The 15,066-nt window shown below is 40.1% G+C and overlaps 1 protein-coding gene and 1 long non-coding RNA gene across 4 annotated transcripts in view; both read left to right on the forward strand.

The window, feature by feature from the left end:
• stxbp6 (syntaxin binding protein 6 (amisyn)) overlaps positions 1–3,062 on the forward strand; it is a 48,154-nt gene extending 45,092 nt beyond the window's left edge. For all 3 annotated transcript variants that reach the window (XM_088313792.1, XM_088313784.1, XM_088313799.1), the window contains one exon: positions 1,205–3,062. In XM_088313792.1, coding sequence (XP_088169918.1) covers positions 1,205–1,228 — 24 coding nt within the window. In that variant the 3' untranslated portion in view covers positions 1,229–3,062. The remainder of the gene's footprint in view (positions 1–1,204) is intronic.
• A 1,039-nt stretch (positions 3,063–4,101) lies between these two features.
• Positions 4,102–15,066, forward strand: part of LOC148343003 (uncharacterized) — a 60,514-nt gene continuing 49,549 nt past the window's right edge. The window contains exons 1-2 of the long non-coding RNA XR_015846369.1: positions 4,102–4,262; positions 5,876–6,010. This is a non-coding gene — a long non-coding RNA (uncharacterized LOC148343003). The remainder of the gene's footprint in view (positions 4,263–5,875; positions 6,011–15,066) is intronic.

The following is a 15,066-nucleotide window of genomic DNA, read 5'->3' on the forward strand; positions in this document are numbered from 1 at the left end:
ATCAAATGCATTAAAGATGAATTTTCCCATCTTTAAAATTCTTATTCCGTAAATCTGTGATGATGTGAGTCCTTATTGGCCACTCCTCGTGATCATTCAGTGCTAGTGAATAAAAGGTTGCTGACACTCTACTTTTGGGGCCAAGGAAATGATGGTTTCTCCCATTCGGACAAGACATCTGTAAAAAAAAAAAAAAAAAAAAAAAAAAAACTCAAAACAAACCAAAGTCGTTTAAATTTTTCATTTTTGCCACTGTGCTTCTCTCATTCCTGCACTTCCCTTGATGTGTCGTCCCCTCTTGCTAATGGCAGACTCTCCAATGATGATTCGAATCCAGGTGTCATTCATCTGCCTCCCCTGCATGAACCACTTAACTCTTCAATGATATTTTGACTTTGTATGTCCATCTTTAATATTTGCTTATAGTCAGCCATACAGAAGAGAAGTGTGCAGGCAATGAGAGGTCACCTTTTGACTCCTCCTACTTGTACAAAAGCAGAAACACTCATTCCTGTGTGGTGCTCTACTGCCCCCTTCTGTCACGGCGCATCATAGCAGCCCAAATACGCTGTGCGCGTGTGTGCACGAGCATGCCCGTGTGTGAAAATGTCTTCATGTAGTGGCAAAGTTGGTGAGAAGAGAAACAGTATATACTAATATTTTTTTTTTCATGAAAATATCAAGTCACAAATTAACCATAATCTAGTAAAATTATATTTACTATGATATTGATATATAATTTATTATAAAGTATTTTTTTAAATATTTATATATATTTCATTATACACATTGGGAATTGATCATAATATCTAGGAATCTTAATAAAACCGTTATACCACAGTATTAACTCATATCGTTGTTTTATGCACAATTTGCAGAAAAGAAAATTAACAAGTATGCAATAATTACATTACCGAGGAAAAAACATTAACGAGGTATACATACAGTTATGTCAGCTTACGGCACAAATGAACAATGCTTCACAAAGATAATTAGATGCGATTTGCCTAATGATCCGTAAAATATGGTATGTAATACTGTTTACATTTTGTGATCTTATTTACGCAATCTTACAACATAAATGTTCTTATAACAATATAACAATACAAGACCTTATTGTGTTTACATTTATGACCATGTAAGTAGCTGACAGCTTTTTCTTCTGAAGTGCAAACACCCTACCGATATTGTGTTTTTCCGACAGCTTGCCATGAAGCACAAGTGTTAAAACAACCACTGCCAAAACCAACTTGTCTTCGGGAGACCAGGAGGGCCGGAGGTTATCGCCAAACGCAGCTCACCGTCCAGGACTCTGGATTTTTGTTGCTTTTGAAAAAGACATTATAATATTTTAGTATTGAAGAAGATGGAGAAGCGGTAAATTTGTTGACTTGAAGGCAAATGATGTGCTTTTCTGTTAACGACTTTTTCTCATTTGTTCACACTGACAAGCGATGACTCAAAGATGTGGACCATTTTCTATGGCGGTTTTACTTATTTATGAGCGCTGCAGTGGGTGGTAGCCAGACATACACAATCACACACACCTTTTTAAAGCCAATCCCGTCTCAACATTAATATTTAGACAACTCCCTTGGGGGAAGGCCTAAATGAATAATAACCTCTGTGGTATAAACGAAGAACATCTGCTCGCCTCAGCTTTGTGATCGATAAATTAGCAAGTGTCCACTGGAGACATCCTTAGGACTGTTTGGGATGTGGTACGCTTTAAAGTTGACGGTTGTTGTTAATCATTTAACAACATACAAAACATGTTTGGCAGAAAATAAAATAAATAGCACATACAGTGGAACTTCCTTCTAACGGTCTGATTCAAAACTAAATTGAAAATTGATTATCATGAATATTTTTTTTCTCCATTTTTCACACTGCCAACATCTTTAAATTTTAAAATAATTATAATAAAGGAGTAAACATAACACATAAAAGTAACCAATGAAAAATATTTGGCCCCTGGCTAACGGCAACAGCTAACAGTCTGCATTGTCTAATTAAACGGACATAACAGTAATTTGTTTAAAAAAAAAAAAAAGTTGATCAATACCAGCTGGGGTTACTTTGATTGTAATCAATAATTAATGTGATAACACCTACTTTTTGATCTCAACATGAAAATAGCTGCTGGTTAGCTAGCAGAAACTGCAAAAAGCTTACGAAGGAGTCTGTATCGTTACTCGGTTCTCTTTGTCACACAGAATCAGCAAATGGACTCAAATTCACAACACCAGTCACAGAAAAGCTCAAACAACGCCTTAACTCACAAAAGTTGAGTCAATATCAGCCCCATTCCAAGTGGATTGAGATTAAAAAAAAAACAAGTAGAAACCTTGCAAAATACGATTACTGGTGACGATCTTATAGCCGCTAGCTAGCAGCTAACGCAATAAGTGTATGGCTGCTCGCTAGCAACTAGCGCATCTAGCATCATCTCATCATCCCATCTCATGCAAAGGCTTAACATTTACAATTGCCGGTCTTGACTGTTTTCCCGAAAAAGGATATTAATGACTTCCGAAATTTGAGAGTTTGAGGTTCCACTGTAGCTCACAAATACATGTCACAAACTAAGCCAGACTGAAAATATTTATTCCCGTTTTTAATATGTTTTTGTTGTTGTGAGACCGTCCTGCACTTGAAGAACAATATATTATTTTACGTATTGGAAAATGTTTGTATTGCGGGAGGCCCCATGTGTCGCTTGGATCCGCTTAGCTTCTGCGTGGTGAAAAGCCAAACGTGTCAATCTTCTCTGGTCCGTGTTGTACTGCTGGTGATGCCATTCAATGCTTTTTTTTTCCACTTCAAAGTGCTTTAAGATGGCTGCTGCTTCTGTAACGGTGGTCGCACATCACAACTGCTATTTTCTTGGAGGAAAAAGTTATTTCACTGAATTTTGATGTGACTGACTTCCGATATATTTTCCAATTGTCATTTTAACACACACTTTCGGCAAAAAAATGTCTGTGCTTTCACTTCCTCCGTCTAACGCAGCTCTTTTGATGTTTATTGTTTTAATAATAAAAAGAACAATGTCCAATTCATTTATCAGTGTCCTTTTCTTCCCCAGAGTCAGTTATTGCATTGCGCTGTGCATGTTGGTATTGAATTGTATCTTCCAAGCCAATCAGTAAAAAGTAAGTTTTTTTTATTTTATTTTTTTTTCCAGCTAAATGTCACTCGTCAGTTATTATCGGGCAGCACATGGCATGGACACAATTCTTTTGCTGGCACATCACTCCCAAAGTTCAAGTGGATCTTCTCGTCCAACTTTGATAGTTGACTTTATTCACTGTAATGTTTTTCATAGTATAAAATGTTCCAGTTTTACGTGTACGATATACATATGATGCAAGACTGCCCCCGTGTGCGTGGCTTAGACAATTTGTCATCCAAAATGTATTCTGTAACCGCAGTAATTACAAATCAGTTCTGTAAAATATATTCAAATGCAATCCTAGTGAAAAGCATGGCCTCATTTGTGTTTCCTTATGAATTTATTTAACATTTTTTAGTTTTTGTATTTTAGTTATTGAAATTGAAAATAACATTTATAATTTAATGTACCCTACTGTTTTAATTTACAAAGAAAAGACATTTCTATTTATTTTTCATTTTATTTCCGATAACATAAGGGCACTTTTGACTTTAACATAAATTATTTTAGTTTACTGGAAAATAAAGGACATTTTTACTCTAACACAGTTTTATTTTGATATTTCTTCACCGATGGTGGGTGGTCAAGGCCTTCTCTGCTGGCCTAACATAATCAAGAAATCATGATCATATTCTTCACATTAATTTCCCATTATATCCTAGTGTTGTATTTTTAGTGAGGGAATTTATCTGAACAAAATTCAGCTAGCTTGTGTTGCCAGGCAGATTTCAAAATACCAGTAGCATGCACTCAGATACAATCGTGTCTTTCAGAGTTGATAGACAGTTGCGATAGCCAATCAGATCACGAGTTGGTTTCAGTGAGCCTTCTCGCTGGCTGAAGGTGATGAATGCGTTTGTGATTGGATACTCACTCGTGAAGGGGTGGCGCTATATGCGGAATCAATACGCTCGTAAATCGTAACTGGTAACCGTTGGAAAATGTAAAATACATTATTTCTTTTTTTTACACCACAATGGCCGAAGGAGGGAAAAGTGTGGATTTAATTACAGATACACGTTCGAGGCCATTTTCAAGACGGACCTTTAAAGAGAAGCTAGGTTGTCCAACACTCACTCAGTACTGCGTAAGTGTCTTTCTGTATTTTGTTTGTCCAGTCGTGGTGTCATAAATGATGATAATATATGAGGGGTTCATTCAAGTAGGACTTCACTGAAGGCCTGCGTGTGAAATGCACGCCCGCCAAGAAGCAACTTTCCCTGTTCACTCACGTGATGCTTCTGCTACAGAATATGTAGCGTATGTATCGTGACATCTTACTCTTGAAATATCTCGTCTGGAGTTATCCCACTCTGTCTAAAGATGTCTTCGTCTGTCTTTTTAATATCTGTGCTATGTACATCATGGTCTCCTTGTGATGGAGCCAGCTAACAGAATGCAGGCGACATTAGCAGTTGTGCCCAGCAGACTGTGAGAAGCCTCTGAAATGATATCGGGCATAGTTGGGGGGTGCGCCGCCATGGGCGACGCGTTCTGTCTCTTCCGGTTTGTTGGTGATCCATCCGCGCGGCCTCATTGATGTTCTCCATATTATTCCACTTGACTGGGTCACGCCACAAAAGTTTTTGTGCCGTCACAAACCGTAATGTACAGCTTCTTAACTGTGTGCCACAAATTGGCATTAAGGTGAATCAACAGCCGTTTTACTGAGATGTTTGATTATCTGAGCATCGCTATATCAAAGTGGCGTGAAGCATGCTCCACAAAAGTTAACGATTTATGCCACTAAGGCACGGTCACCTTGGAAATCTTCCTCCAATAGAACGATAAAACAAGAATATTGAAGTTAGTTTTCTATTTACTTTATATGAACTCTCGTGAGTAATTGAATCTCCAATATGAATGTTGTTTGAATTAGTCATTTTAAAGTCTTCAATTAACTGAATTAAGTTAGTCACCTTGTTAACATAATGACTTATAATTTAGTTTTCTGGTTAATGCATTCTTTAGCACGACTTTAGCCTATTTTAATGTTCAATTACCTTGTTCAATACTTGTTCTCGTACAAAGTAAAGAGTCTTCAATTAACTTGGAATATGTGCTTTAGTAAGAATTAAAGCGATTTTCGTCTTCAATTGCCCGGAACATATTTTCACAAGAGTTGGAGTTACTGTACTGTATTTCACTCTTCATTTATTCCCAAACCCAAACCACTTTGGTCTTCAATTACGCAGAATGCATGTTTTAGTAAGAATTAAAGCTATTTACGTCTCCAAGTTACCCAATACACATTTTTGTTAGAATTACATGTATTTTCAATTACCCAACAAGCATGTATAGTAAGAATTAAAGCAATTTCAGTCGGCAGTTAATTTAATATTTATGTTTTAAAGACACTTTAGACAATTGCCTAACAAGCATGTTTAGTACAGATTAAAATATTTGAGTCTTAGTCCACTTTAGTCATAGCCATTTTAACTAATATGTACGTTTTAGTAAGAATTAAAGGATTCAGTTATCCATCCCGTTTTATTAAATTGCCCTAACGTGCATGTTTTATTGATGATCAAAATATAAATTTCACCTAATGTGAAGGTTTTGAGGTGTTTTTTTACGTTGTGTCTGTCTCCAACTTCACCACTAGATGCCACTAAACCATGCCTCCTTAAAACCGACGAGTGACTTCATTAAGAAGCCTCCAAGCATGACTCTTTCTTCTTCTGACGTCTCTTGTTGCAGCCATGCTCAACTCTGGACGACAAGTTCCACTTCCCACCACTGAGTGGCGCTGCTGCACCAGCGAGGACGAACCCGTCTGAACCTGCTACCACCAGCTCAAGGACCAGTTGCAAAGCAGCCAGTAAACGTTATCCGGTATGCCTAAATGTGCTGAGACTGAGACTTTTTTTTTCTTTCGTTATGTTGCACTCTTCCTTTGCTCTCTCTCTCTGCTTCGATCGTCCTCTTTCTTTCTTCGAGACATGAAGTCCAATCCAGCTGCAGTCAATCTAATCCCTCTAATTCAGTTAATCTTATTTTCTGGGTATGCACATTGCGGATCTTTGCTTTCTGGCGGATTTCTATGCGTGTGAATGTAGTCCTGAATACCCGCACAGTCCATCTCTAGTCTACCCTGGCCTGCTTGCATTTGCACTACATTTACTCTTTTAGACTGGCGCTCTGTATCGATAAAAATGTTGCTTGTGCTTCTTTTAACAGCACTTAATGCTTAAAATTTTGATTTGTTCCGAAGGTGACCAATTGTTGAGCGGCTGAATGTGTGCAAGCGCAATCCTTTTTGCCCGCTCAACCATTGAAACATTATGTTGGCAACACCTGTTAGGCCATTCAAATTGCTAAAACCCTCTAAACCAGTGCTTCTCAATTATTTTCCATTACGCCCCCCTAGCAAGAACAAAACAATCACCCCCCTCCTCCCCCCGCCCCATCCTTCCGCTCTTCGCCGCAAATATAAATAATAGCATCTTCGTTGTAAAACAAACCTACACCGCTGCGCACAATAGGCATGGAGAGCGCCACTGCCAACTATTGGAGTGGATATGCAATTACACTTTATTGTACTACGGCGGGAAAAAAAAAAGTTCCCCAGGTTCACACACGCCCCCCCCCCACTATTTGAGAATCACTGCTCTAAATACAAAACAGAACAAAATGTGTCCCTGTTGTGATTTTGGGTTAAGAATTTTAGCAAAAAAAAAGGTTTTTTTTAAATGAGGTTGTAACATCAAATGTGGAAGTTGAGTTGGGAATACGGTGCAGTGTAGTTTCTAGCGGCCTCATCAGTATTCATCAGCGCCTCCCCGTGTATATGCTACATGCGTGTTTGAGGGATTAGTCAGCTCTATTAGCAGATAAGAGGGACTTTCTCGGTGGAAATGGCAGCAGATAGGCTATGTAGGTTAAATGACACTCGCTTGTTAATGACATTGACGGATAAGCACCCTCGCCACTTGTTTTAAGCATTCAGCGCTTTCTCTCCTGCTGTTGAGGGAGGGTGGGGGAATCCTTCAACTTGTCATTTAAAAGTAAAGCAAAATCCAGTTGGCGACAGCGAGCGTTCTCAGCAAGAGGACTAGCGACAGGACGCAACCTGGTGTTGCTGTCTGCTTGGGTTTCTTCTGCCTGGCGGTAAAGTAAAACAAAGCACATCATGTTCATGAAGTTGCCAGGTGACGTTGGCATTGGGCGGCTGAATCAAGCAAAATCTCTAGGACATGATCAAAAACACTCTGAAATGGCTGCTTCAAATGACAATGGAGAACTTCCTGTCTCTTTTTAGGCATGACACAGGACACTTGGAAATGAGTCTAAAATGGCCGCTTCGAAGCAAAATTGCTGCCTCCATGTTTTAAAAAAAAAAAAGGGGTTTTGAGATTTTTTTATGCGTATACACATGATGGACATGCCCGCCAAATTTCATAATATTTACCGGAACTGACTTATGACTCTGGATTTCTAAATCTTCAGGGCAAGTTTGACATGGTCGCGCCAAAGCACAATGTCCAACGTCCTGCGTCTTTTTTGAGCATTAATTATGATGGACATCCATCCATTTTTTTAGTTGGATTCTGTCGCATGACGCTCTTGTCACTCTCTTTTTGTATCTATCCTTTAATCCTGTCTTTCATTTAACTAAAATTCCTTCACTAAAATTGTGTATTGATTTATTGATGGCGGCTTCCTGTGATCTGGAGGTTCATCATTTGGCATGTACAAAAAGAAAAAGAAATCCCTCAGCTGTCAAAATAAGTGTGGGCCTGGTAGGTTATCGAGGGCACTTCATCAAAGGTGCTCGGAGAGCTTCCTTCTCAGTGGGTAAGCGATGCTACAAAACCCTCAGTGGGGGGAAAAAAAGGAATGATAAAAAAGCATCTGAAAAGTTAAAAACTTTAGACCCTGAATTAAGAAGACAATTTCAGACCTTTCGTGCAGCATTTGCGGATCCACACACTTGTCATTTGGAAGCTTTGTGATGAAGTGCTGCCTCCGTGAATGAAAACACAATCCACACTTTTACTGTCTTTTATAGGAAATCTCTTTCTGTTCACTTTGTGGGATTCCGCTTCAATAAGTAGTTTTCTCGTGAAGTGGTTTATGATACGTATGCAGATTGGGTCACTGACTCTAATGTAATAAATTGGAAACATAATCGGACCAAAAACTACTTTTTGGCGCAAGATTCACCATCACGATCAATGGGTTTGTTATTAAAAGAGCTTTACAGTCTCGATTAGCAGAGGCCGAGATTGACGCTGAGCCAAGAAGCTCAACGGCGAATGTTGTTTTTTAGGCTTCATATTTATGCAGAATTGTAATAATTGATAATTCATTCATAATTCAACATCTTTTAAATTAGGTCAGCAAATCAGTGCTGTTGTTCGATCCAGCTTCTTTCATCTTAGGCAGCTGGCGAAAGTGATGCCCTTTCTTTCCCAACAGAACTTGGAAACAGTAATCCATGCCTTCGATACCTCTAGGATAAATTACGATAATGCACGTTACTTTGGAGTCAGCCAGTCTTCCCTCATGCGCCTCCAATTGTTCCAAAATGCTGCCGCTCTGAACAAGATACTTATGTTCGTCTTTGAATCTTTAAATGCCCTCGCCCCGAGCTCCTCCACCCCTACGCCCCTGCCCACTGCCTCCGATCTGCGGAACAAATGCTGCTGGGACGTATTCCTCTCGATAAACAGGGTTTTACTGTATTATCATATATTGGCATATTTTGCATTGTTGCAACCTTATAGCTCATACGTGGAATTTTAAAGTATCTTTCTCCCCCTTCCTGGCAGCCTCTCTTGTGTTTCTATTAACATCAGCTCTCCATCACCCATCTACACCATCCCTCCGTCCCCCGACTCCCGGGACTACTGCCGTACTGCTGATGCATCATCGCCTCCACATAATTTGTTTAAATGACAGATTAGGCGCGTGACTCCGTTTGCATACACTATGTAGTGTCTGTTACCAATCCAATAAAGCCTTCGTTCTTAAAAAGAAAAAAAAGGAAAAACAGCCGGAAGGGCTGTAACATCATCCTGAGGCCTCCGCCCCATAATTGAATCGTGCTGGCTGGGGGAAAAAAAAAAAAAAGCGTGGAGGTTTTGGGCATTGATCGGCGCTAAGGGGGCTTCGGAAATATGCCTGGCGAGTCCCGGCCAATCAATCAAACAATTAAGCCGTCTCTCCGGAGCCGCCTGTTCTCCGTTTAAGTCTAACCTCCTCTCTCCTCGGCTCACCGCACTCCAAATTAATTGCTTCTCACCACACACGCACACAAAATAAGCCCGGAAGCTTCTCCTCGGCTCCCTGTGGACGTCCCCTAACCCCACCCCCGCCTCACCCCCTCTGTGGACTTGGGGGAGGTAGCTGTGACTTTGCATTGTTGCACTAATAATGTCTTGGCACAGCTTTTGGTGGCGATGCTACACCATCGCTGCACTGCGTGTCCACCGGGAAAATGAGCCCGTCGACAAAAAGCAGAAACAAATCGACACCGGTCACAATGTTCACACCAAGCAATGAGATTCCCAAATAGGGCCGACAGTGTTCATCGTCAGCTCCTCTGGCTTTATCGCTGATTTTTAAGAGGTTGTTTTTTTTTTTAATTCGTTTCCATCTCGTAATGCTCTCACGTGTTAGAAAAGAGAGCACAATTGCTGATGCACTTTTCAGTTTATTGCACACAAGGAGAACAGTGAGACATGCTGATGCGTCCATTGCGCCACAGACACACACTCGTGGTTGAATGATTTGTCTTTTTTTTTTTGTGTTCGACGCTAAGATAATGTGAGTCCAGTTGACGTCAATTCATCCGTGACGTATGTAGATAACACGACGTGGTGACAGAGCAGTAGTATAGCACCTGTGAAATCCATTGCTGTCTACGATCTGTCAGCTGACACTATTGCATCATTCCCGGTCTGTAGCCGAGTTGTCTTTTGAAACTAGTGCTAGCACATAAAATAAAAAATTGAGGGGCTTAGTTCCCCTAAAACTCAAATTTCTTAACGATTAAATGCAAAATGGACGAAACTTAAGTTAACGATCACTGAAATGTTCTTAGGGCGTGATTCTTTCAAGGGGCCTCGCGTACCACCATTGCGACGTGTGCCGCACTATAAAAATCTCTCCTCTACATGTAATTTATTAACTTAACAAATAGTCGCGTCAGCGAACTATCTAGGAATCGGGAATAAAGAATAGAAATGAAAGAAGCTCCTTACACTTCCTTCCTTCCTTCGCCCCTTCCTCCATTTTCCCGTAAAGGCAAGCCTCAACAGCGCCGTAAAATGTTGTCCTCTCACATCGTGTATTCCTCACACCCCCATCTGTCGCAGGGCGCCAGTGACTCTTTCTTACACTTGCTGTCCTCCACCATTTTTCTTACCGTATCTTCGTAAGTCATCACAGGGGCTGATAGTAGCCTTTTTTTTTTTTTTTGGAGGCAAAAAGAATGTCCGTGTTGTGCACATCAGCTTGATGGGACCAAACAAATGTGTCTTGTCTATTCTTTATTTTATATTAGCAAGATGTCCGCAATCTAAACAGCCATCTGCTCTCTCATATTCTCGATGTAACCTTCAACACGTGTGTGTCAAGACGCCACAATGTCTCGATAATATGCACACACTTATCCAAGCTGTATGTCCTTGGGCGACGCTCAGGAGAACACACAGCACATGCAAAATATACATATACAAACAAACACACGGACACTCAATTTGCATAAATGTCGCACATAAATACACGGACAACACTCAATGAAAACGACAATGCAAAAGACACACAAAAACAAAATCATCCGTACACATCAGAAATATGCACACGGGAAAAAAAAAAAGCCCCATCCAACTCAAATGACGCAGACACACGTAAACATCACAAACTCTTACCAAAACATTCACTCAAAACAAAACAACAGCATCAGCACATGACAGAAAACTCGCATCACAGTCACACAACCTCAGAAAATAAATTCCTACACCTAAGACTGGGGAAAAAAATAGACCACAAAAAGCGTTTGCCCTGAAGCTTTGTTGGCACATTTCTATTTCTATATAAAACTACTTTATTCAAACTCCTCGTGTCCATTTCAAAATCTAGTGGTGCCCTCGTTAGGTGGAAAGTTAAAAGTGGAAATAGAAAGTTGGAAATGGATACGAGTTATATTTTGCAGAGAATCAAAAAATATGCCTGTTGTCTGTTTACATGTGTTGCTGTAGCATTTGTGCTCAATCTGTCCCTTGAAGTTTTAAAGCACTTCAACGCAGTTGCTATTTAGTGTGAAAAATCCATAAAGTATGACTGTTTAAAAATGTTAAAATACTTAAATTACTTACCAGATAAAGGATTTATCATAGTTGCTATTTGACTACTTCCATTTCTGGTCATTCCTAATTCTTATGTGGATAAAAATGGAAACTCCGCGTTTTGGAACAGATTAAGTTCCACTTTAGAGGTGTCATTTGAATTGGAAATGCTAAAAAAAAGTCAAAAATGTTCATCTTGTTGAAAATCTACAAATTCCCTGCAAGACTCAATATGGTCACAATCGTGAGCTCGTGACAGTGACTCGGTGCTCTTGCAATGATTGATGGGTACATATGCGTGTGTCTGCGTTCAAAATGTGTGTGTGTGTGTGTGTGGGTGTGTGTGTGTGTGTGTGTGGGGGTGTGTGCGTGGGTGTGTGCGTGTGCAAAGAAGAAGCTGGTCCCATCCTGAGACTGCTGACAGTGTTCAGCTTTGCAGTGGGGTCCCTCAGGGATGCTGTCCGGCTGCTGAGGCTGCACTGCGCACACACGCACACACACGCAGACTTTCTCCACTGCACTCTAAGTGGTGGAGTTTTGTGGTTGCATTTTTATTTTGAACACACCAAAAGCACTTGTTCATATCAAATAGTGTTATTTTCCATCCCACTATTTGTTCTCTTGTTTATCTAATTTATATATTTAATTGAATTATTGTTGTATTTCACTGGAGAGGGGAGTTCTCTAATCTAATTGCACACTTGAGTACAATGACAATAAAGGGATTTCTGATTCTGATTCTGATTCAAGCCCAACTTGACTCGTTTTGGCATTTGATAGCAGTGGACACAAACAAACGATTTAAATGTAACGGATTCACACAGATTTTTCTTTTTCCTAAACTGAACCAAAATACAGCATGGAAAGTGGTTATTTTTTTTACCAAGTTTTACTACCATTAGATTTAGATTTAGATTTTTTTTTCTTTCCCATTGAAATGAATAGAAATGCCACTAATCAGTTCTAGATTTCCACTGGTAAACGGCAAAAAATACAAAAAAAGCTCAAAGAAAAATGTGCTCTACAAAAACATGCATCAATGACATAATGTAATATAATTAAAAATAATAAAACATTTTTTGCCTCAATGCTTCAATTGGCCATTGTGCTCTTTGGGGGCTGGATAAGACATACAAGCAAGATATAATGTTTTTCGAAACGTCTCGACTCCTCACAGCTCATCAGTACAGCACTAATATTCGCCATTCTACGAAGAGGATAAGGATTGTATGACTGATGTGTTGCTGGATTGTTTGTGGTCATCCGTCACTTAAAGTTTTAATGCATTGCATCGAATATGCTACACAGCTTCAACATTAACCTTGGGAGACTGAAAGATATCGAAAATTTCTACGACGAATCTCAAATAGACCTGGAACATGTGTTCTTCTGAAAATGAACCGTTTGCAATGCAACTAGAGGAAAAAGCTTCTATTGAAGACGTTAAAGGGCGCATTGATCGTGCCTGGAAGTGGTCAATAGAATGAGCCTCATGATAATCAAAGATCAGATCAATACGTGACTCCGTTGGCTAAAAAGCAATCGATACTCATTCTCGTTTTTATGGTAATGAATACTCCCTTTTGTGCGCGCTGCATTAGCAATGCGACTGCTTCTACTAAACTGTATCGGCAAAACCTTAACTGTCTCGGATCAGTGGATGGGTAGAAGAATGAATGATGTGGTATGCTTTGGATCCTTTCCATGGGTGGATGGAGAATCGATTTAAGTGGTGTGGTTGGAGCTCGAGTTTTTCCTCTGTGAATGTATGAATGATGTGGTATGATTTGGATCGTGAGCTTTGAGCAAGCCCAGTTTCTGCACTAATGCACCCCAATGTGAATGACCCCTCCCCGCCAAAAAAAAGGTCCAGTGGGATGGAAAAGCAAGGAAAAAACAGATACAGGGTGTGACGGGCGATTTAGAGCAAATCAGAAATTGTGGTGTCTGTAGCAGAGACGATGCATATGTTGTTGCAAACCAAAACAGCAGCATGTAAATTGCCTCTCTATGTGGCAAATAAACAAGCCTAGTATTTGAAAAAATGTACAGGTATGCTCAGATGCCGTCGTTTAACGTTCTATTAGAGACTGACGTGTGGTCGCTCCACAATGTTGTGCAAACTGTGCTAAAGTCATTTGAACTCTGTTGTTAACCAAAAAAGCAGCACCCACCAAAGCACTCCATATTAATTAGTGTGTGTGTTTAGGTTATGTGGCTTCCCTGCATTTAATCCATTAAAGTGACACGTGGTCGCTCCACAATGTTGTGTGCTTGTTTATATGCAGTTGACTTAAAGCAGGTAGCGAAGGATGTGTGTCATGCCGTTGCATGCATGTGATTCACAGGACCGAGGTCGTGTCATGTGATTCAGGCATATGATGTCATTGAACTGCCCGAGCTGACAGGGCGACATGACGATTGTGTGCGGGCGTGTGCGTGTGCCTTTTGGTGAATAATGTGTCTGTTAGCCAAGAAGAAGAAGAGGAGGAGGATGGAAGAGGGGTCATGGGTGTCTAGACATTTGTCATACAAGGAAAATGATGCCCAAGACCCCCACAAACATTTAATGTCACTTGGAAAACGGTTGCGTAAGAATGCACCAGCGAAAGGAAGGGCTTATTATCCAACGCATCCTTCTACAGTATCCATCCTAGCCATGGATTGAAAAGGAAACCACATGTCCTATTTTGTATTCATCCATATAAAAGAAAGGTTATCGATCCAAAGCATACCACATCGACTTTGTCCATCCAAAGCATAACCGATTACTTACCTATCCTTCCATAGGTTACACCTTGCAATCCAAATCATACAGCATTCATACTTTCAGCCATTTGAGAAACATGCTGTGGCAGGCGCTGCTGTTTTGGTTATCAATCATCTCAACTTTGTCGAAAAAGAATAATTTTTTTCATTTTTATTTTGGCAGCCCTTTGTTTGTCTTCAGCTGCATGCGTCTGTCCACGTGATATCAGTGCAGTGGGCGGTGTCATTTAAAGAAGCGTCTGCCAGTCTGTCTCAATCAGCTGTTGCTCAATTTTAACCATGTCATTTATACCTCATCTGAGGCTTCTGATTATCCTCCGTTTTGTCTAAATTTGTTTGACATTTTAAATATTGTTAACAAAAAAAAAAGACGCTAGCCATCACCCGCTTTAACCTTCCTGCCCTCATTGAGTTAACAACCTCTCGTAACAAAAGCGCTTTTATCATCTTACCACTACATGAACGCGTCCGTGTGCAATTAGGCAGTGAAACTGCTTGTTGTGCGTTCATGTTAAAAAGCTATTGATTTCCGCCGCCCCCGCCCGATCAATAGCCATCCGGGACAATGCATGTGAACACGCAGTTGCAAATCAGGATACAAGGCTTTTTAATGTGATTTTTGTTGGAAAAAAGCACTGAAAGGTGTCTAATGCTTAACGTTCCCATCTCGAGTGTTACCATTTACAGTGGGTTGAGTGCTTACTTGCAACCAGTGGTGGGAAGTCAAATAAATAAATAAACTAAAAAATAAGGTGCTAAAACAAAAGCCAAATTTATATAAATACAATACGCTGGATTGTGGCTCAACATACAATATAGCATTGCTGT

This window comes from Idiotropiscis lumnitzeri, chromosome 1 (assembly GCF_059441095.1).
Source record: "Idiotropiscis lumnitzeri isolate Australia: NSW breed Sydney's pygmy pipehorse chromosome 1, RoL_Ilum_1.0, whole genome shotgun sequence".
NCBI lineage: Eukaryota > Metazoa > Chordata > Actinopteri > Syngnathiformes > Syngnathidae > Idiotropiscis > Idiotropiscis lumnitzeri.